The sequence below is a fragment of the Salvelinus fontinalis genome, chromosome 3 (genome assembly GCF_029448725.1).
Source record: "Salvelinus fontinalis isolate EN_2023a chromosome 3, ASM2944872v1, whole genome shotgun sequence".
Classification (NCBI taxonomy): domain Eukaryota; kingdom Metazoa; phylum Chordata; class Actinopteri; order Salmoniformes; family Salmonidae; genus Salvelinus; species Salvelinus fontinalis.
This window is the reverse complement of record NC_074667.1, coordinates 77,761,743-77,768,050: the sequence shown is the minus strand read 5'-3', so window position 1 is coordinate 77,768,050 and position 6,308 is coordinate 77,761,743. Positions and strand designations below refer to the sequence as shown.

Below are 6,308 nucleotides of genomic sequence, written 5' to 3'. Positions count from 1 at the left end.
TCCCTCTGCTCCCTGGTCTTACTGACCTGGGGAAAATGTCTATGACGGGGAATATATATTAAACACAGCTCCCTCTGCTCCTGTCTTACTGACCTGGGGGAAATATATCATATATTAAACACAGCTCCCTCTGCTCCTGTCTTACTGACCTGGGGAAATATATCATATATTAAACACAGCTCCCTCTGCTCCTGTCTTACTGACCTGGGGAAATATATCATATATTAAACACAGCTCCCTCTGCTCCTGTCTTACTGACCTGGGGAAATATATCATATATTAAACACAGCTCCCTCTGCTCCTGTCTTACTGACCTGGGGAAATATATCATATATTAAACACAGCTCCCTCTGCTCCTGTCTTACTGACCTGGGGAAATATATCATATATTAAACACAGCTCCCTCTGCTCCTGTCTTACTGACCTGGGGAAATATATCATATATTAAACACAGCTCCCTCTGCTCCTGTCTTACTGACCTGGGGAAATATATCATATATTAAACACAGCTCCCTCTGCTCCTGTCTTACTGACCTGGGGAAATATATCATATATTAAACACAGCTCCCTCTGCTCCTGTCTTACTGACCTGGGGAAATATATCATATATTAAACACAGCTCCCTCTGCTCCTGTCTTACTGACCTGGGGAAATATATCATATATTAAAGACAGCTCCCTCTGCTCCTGTCTTACTGACCTGGGGAAATATATCATATATTAAACACAGCTCCCTCTGCTCCTGTCTTACTGACCTGGGGAAATATATCATATATTAAACACAGCTCCCTCTGCTCCTGTCTTACTGACCTGGGGAAATATATCATATATTAAACACAGCTCCCTCTGCTCCTGTCTTACTGACCTGGGGAAATATATCATATATTAAACACAGCTCCCTCTGCTCCTGTCTTACTGACCTGGGGAAATATATCATATATTAAACACAGCTCCCTCTGCTCCTGTCTTACTGACCTGGGGAAATATATCATATATTAAACACAGCTCCCTCTGCTCCTGTCTTACTGACCTGGGGAAATATATCATATATTAAACACAGCTCCCTCTGCTCCTGTCTTACTGACCTGGGGAAATATATCATATATTAAACACAGCTCCCTCTGCTCCTGTCTTACTGACCTGGGGAAATATATCATATATTAAACACAGCTCCCTCTGCTCCTGTCTTACTGACCTGGGGAAATATATCATATATTAAACACAGCTCCCTCTGCTCCTGTCTTACTGACCTGGGGAAATATATCATATATTAAAGACAGCTCCCTCTGCTCCTGTCTTACTGACCTGGGGAAATATATCATATATTAAACACAGCTCCCTCTGCTCCTGTCTTACTGACCTGGGGAAATATATCATATATTAAAGACAGCTCCCTCTGCTCCTGTCTTACTGACCTGGGGAAATATATCATATATTAAACACAGCTCCCTCTGCTCCTGTCTTACTGACCTGGGGAAATATATCATATATTAAACACAGCTCCCTCTGCTCCTGTCTTACTGACCTGGGGAAATATATCATATATTAAACACAGCTCCCTCTGCTCCTGTCTTACTGACCTGGGGAAATATATCATATATTAAACACAGCTCCCTCTGCTCCTGTCTTACTGACCTGGGGAAATATATCATATATTAAACACAGCTCCCTCTGCTCCTGTCTTACTGACCTGGGGAAATATATCATATATTAAACACAGCTCCCTCTGCTCCTGTCTTACTGACCTGGGGAAATATATCATATATTAAACACAGCTCCCTCTGCTCCTGTCTTACTGACCTGGGGAAATATATCATATATTAAACACAGCTCCCTCTGCTCCTGTCTTACTGACCTGGGGAAATATATCATATATTAAACACAGCTCCCTCTGCTCCTGTCTTACTGACCTGGGGAAATATATCATATATTAAACACAGCTCCCTCTGCTCCTGTCTTACTGACCTGGGGAAATATATCATATATTAAACACAGCTCCCTCTGCTCCTGTCTTACTGACCTGGGGAAATATATCATATATTAAAGACAGCTCCCTCTGCTCCTGTCTTACTGACCTGGGGAAATATATCATATATTAAACACAGCTCCCTCTGCTCCTGTCTTACTGACCTGGGGAAATATATCATATATTAAACACAGCTCCCTCTGCTCCTGTCTTACTGACCTGGGGAAATATATCATATATCAAATCTGATCTGGTCATATATAGTTAGTCATGCATAAGGAAGGACACTACGAACACATACAGTACAGGAGATTATGCACCAGCCTCATACACGCTGTACAGCTACACAGAAACAGACTCATACACGCTGTACAGCTACACAGAAACAGACTCATACACGCTGTACAGCTACACAGAAACAGACTCATACACGCTGTACAGCTACACAGAAACAGACTCATACACGCTGTACAGCTACACAGAAACAGACTCATACACGCTGTACAGCTACACAGAAACAGACTCATACACGCTGTACAGCTACACAGAAACAGACTCATACACACTGTACAGCTACACAGAAACAGACTCATACACGCTGTACAGCTACACAGAAACAGACTCATACACGCTGTACAGCTACACAGAAACAGACTCATACACACTGTACAGCTACACAGAAACAGACTCATACACGCTGTACAGCTACACAGAAACAGACTCATACACGCTGTACAGCTACACAGAAACAGACTCATACACGCTGTACAGCTACACAGAAACAGACTCATACACACTGTACAGCTACACAGAAACAGACTCATACACACTGTACAGCTACACAGAAACAGACTCATACACACTGTACTGATACACAGAAACAGACTCATACACACTGTACTGATACACAGAAACAGACTCATACACGCTGTACTGATACACAGAAACAGACTCATACACGCTGTACAGCTACACAGAAACAGACTCATACACACTGTACTGATACACAGAAACAGACTCATACACGCTGTACAGCTACACAGAAACAGACTCATACACGCTGTACAGCTACACAGAAACAGACTCATACACGCTGTACAGCTACACAGAAACAGACTCATACACACTGTACTGATACACAGAAACAGACTCATACACGCTGTACAGCTACACAGAAACAGACTCATACACGCTGTACAGCTACACAGAAACAGACTCATACACACTGTACTGATACACAGAAACAGACTCATACACGCTGTACTGATACACAGAAACAGACTCATACACGCTGTACAGCTACACAGAAACAGACTCATACACACTGTACTGATACACAGAAACAGACTCATACATGCCTATTGCCCCTCAGGAGACTGAACAGATTTGGCATGAGTCCTCAGATCCTCAAAAAGCTATACAGCTGCACCATCAAGAGCATCCTGACCGGTTGCATCACCGCCTGGTGTGGCAATTGCCTCCGACCGCAAGGCACTACAGAAGGTAGTGCGTACGGTTCAGTACATCACTGGGGACAAGCTTCCTGCCATCCAGGACCTCTATACCAGGCGGTGTCAGAGGAAGGCCCTAAACATTGCCAAAGACTCCAGCCACCCCAGTCATAGACTGTTTTATCTGCTACCGCACAGCAAGCGGTACCGGAGTGCCAAGTCTAGGACCAAAAGGCTTCTTAACAGCTTCTACCCCCAAGCCATAAGACCGCTGAACAGCTAATCAAATTGCCCCCCCTTTTTTTACACTGCGGCTACTTGCTGTTTGTTATCTATTATCTATGCATAGTCACTGTACCCCTACCTGCATGTGCATATTACCTCAATTACCTCGACTAACCTGTACCCCCGCACATTGACTCGGTACCCGTAACCCCCTGTATATAGCCTTGTTATTGTTATTTGATTAGATTTTTAGCTACACAGAAACAGGTAAAGTAGGTAATCAAGATCTGTAAATGTATAGCTAGTCATGGATAGCCTACTATCCATCAATTACCATTTATCATTCAATTACTAACACTTGAGGGCTGAAGGTCTTATGTTCTACCAGTATAGAGGATAGTTGTTTATTTCTATACGTCATTTACCATTTATCATTCAATAACTGGCTCTTTTGGACTGAAATAACTGCTGACTTTGTCCTCTAGCAGGCGGTTTATTGATCTATTCATGTCAATTCCAGTCAAATACTAAAAAAAAACACAAGTGTTTAGGCCCTCCAGCGCTACAATGGAACAGCCTGGTCCCCTGGGGTTGTAAACTCTGTTAATGTACCATGTGTAGACCCACATTAACGCTAGTTCATTACCACACTAGCCCCTGCTTCCTGGTAAAAGCTAGTTCCTTACCACACTAGCTAGCCTCTGCTTCCTGGTTAAAGCTAGTTCATTACCACACTAGCCTCTGCTTCCTGGTTAAAGCTAGTTCATTACCACACTAGCCCCTGCTTCCTGGTTAAAGCTAGTTCATTACCACACTAGCCTCTGCTTCCTGGTTAAAGCTAGTTCATTACCACACTAGCCTCTGCTTCCTGGTTAAAGCTAGTTCATTACCACACTAGCCTCTGCTTCCTGGTTAAAGCTAGTTCATTATCACACTAGCCTCTGCTTCCTGGTTAAAGCTAGTTCATTACCACACTAGCCTCTGCTTCCTGGTTAAAGCTAGTTCATTACCACACTAGCCTCTGCTTCCTGGTTAAAGCTACTTCATTACCACACTAGCCTCTGCTTCCTGGTTAAAGCTACTTGATTACCACACTAGCCTCTGCGTCCTGGTTAAAGCTAGTTCATTACCACACTAGCCTCTGCTTCCTGGTTAAAGCTAGTTCATTACCACACTAGCCTCTGCTTCCTGGTTAAAGCTAGTTCTTTACCACACTAGCCTCTGCTTCCTGGTTAAAGCTAGTTCTTTACCACACTAGCCTCTGCTTCCTGGTTAAAGCTAGTTCTTTACCACACTAGCCTCTGCTTCCTGGTTAAAGCTACTTCATTACCACACTAGCCTCTACTTCCAGGCCTTTGACCACCGAACATTCTAATTGTTTAAATGCCACCGTTCATCGACACCCAGCAGTTGATCAAAGTTCATTATGGTGTGTCTTGTCCTTTACCGTCTCACTCCCAGACAGGGAAAATAGGTCCCCTGGGGTCTACTTAGTGAACTCTTACCTTCTCACTCCCAGCTAGATCCACTAGGTAGAGCTTCCCACACAGTTTCTGCTCTGTCTCCACGTGTTCCTGTTTAATGTTGATCAGGAAGATACTGTGACTCCTGGAGCTGTGTTCATTCATATCTGGAGAGAGGAGAAGAGGGGAGAAGAGAGGAGAAGAGGGGAGAGGGGAGAGGAGAAGAGAGGAGAGGGGTGGAGAAGAGAGGAGAAGGGGGGAGATGGGAGAGGGGTGGAGAAGAGAGAAGGAGAGAGGAGAAGAGAGGAGAAGAGGGGAGAAGAGGGGAGAAGAGAGGAGAAGAGAGGAGAAAATAGGAGAGGAGAAGAGGGGAGATGGGAGAGGGGAGAGGGGTGGAGAAGAGAGGAGAAGAGAGAAGGAGAGAGGAGAAGAGAAGATAGTAACAGAGGTAGTAACAGAGATAGTAACAGAGGTGGTAACAGAGGCAGCAACAGATGTAGTAACAGAGGTATCAACAGAGATAGCAGCAGAGATAGTAAACCAATATGGCAGACCCCCCCCACCCAGACATTATAGGAGAATCTGCAGAGTTTCTCTACAGACGTGACTTTACACTTCACACTATACAATGTACTAAGTGTCATTGGGACTTACTGGTGACAGCTACATGACGGTTGGCTTTTCCCTCGTCAATAACATCCATCACCTCCTCTGGGCGGGAGACAAAGCGCTCAGTGCAGCCCTGAGAGACAATTCAACAATTAATGATGGTAAAAAAAAGTTAGCATTAGGAAGATGACACGTCTCTAATGTAGAAACCATCATTGATGGTCAGTTCACATTAAATCATCACCTCACTGATGACAGTCTGGCTCACCTTCACATAGGGAACCCTGTTCTTGTCCTCATGTACTGCCAGGTTAGTCTTAGTCACTGAGAGAGATGGACAGAAGAGAGGAGTACTTTTGGAGATTTTACTTTCATATCTAGCCAAAGGCCCAAAACAGTCAAATCGATTTAAATCAAAAATGTATTTAAAGTGTACTTCCCAGACACGTCACAAACATAGATGCATCACACATACAGAGAGAAACAAGAGGTCATTACAGTGCATGAACAATCACAGAACAGGAGAGGAACTAGTCCTAAAGTCTGGCATAGACCACTTGTTGCTGCTCTGACTGTCTTCCTCAGGCCCAGAATG

The 6,308-nt window shown here is 44.0% G+C and overlaps 1 protein-coding gene across 1 annotated transcript in view; it reads right to left on the bottom strand.

Annotated features, from left to right (window-relative positions):
* LOC129851595 (kinesin heavy chain-like) overlaps window positions 1–6,308 on the bottom strand; it is a 153,956-nt gene that overhangs the window by 48,622 nt on the left and 99,026 nt on the right. The window contains exons 6-9 of the mRNA XM_055918205.1: window positions 5,982–6,037; window positions 5,759–5,846; window positions 5,147–5,271; window positions 2,158–2,184 (exon numbers count right to left, since the gene is read on the bottom strand). Coding sequence (XP_055774180.1) covers window positions 2,158–2,184; window positions 5,147–5,271; window positions 5,759–5,846; window positions 5,982–6,037 — 296 coding nt within the window. The remainder of the gene's footprint in view (window positions 1–2,157; window positions 2,185–5,146; window positions 5,272–5,758; window positions 5,847–5,981; window positions 6,038–6,308) is intronic.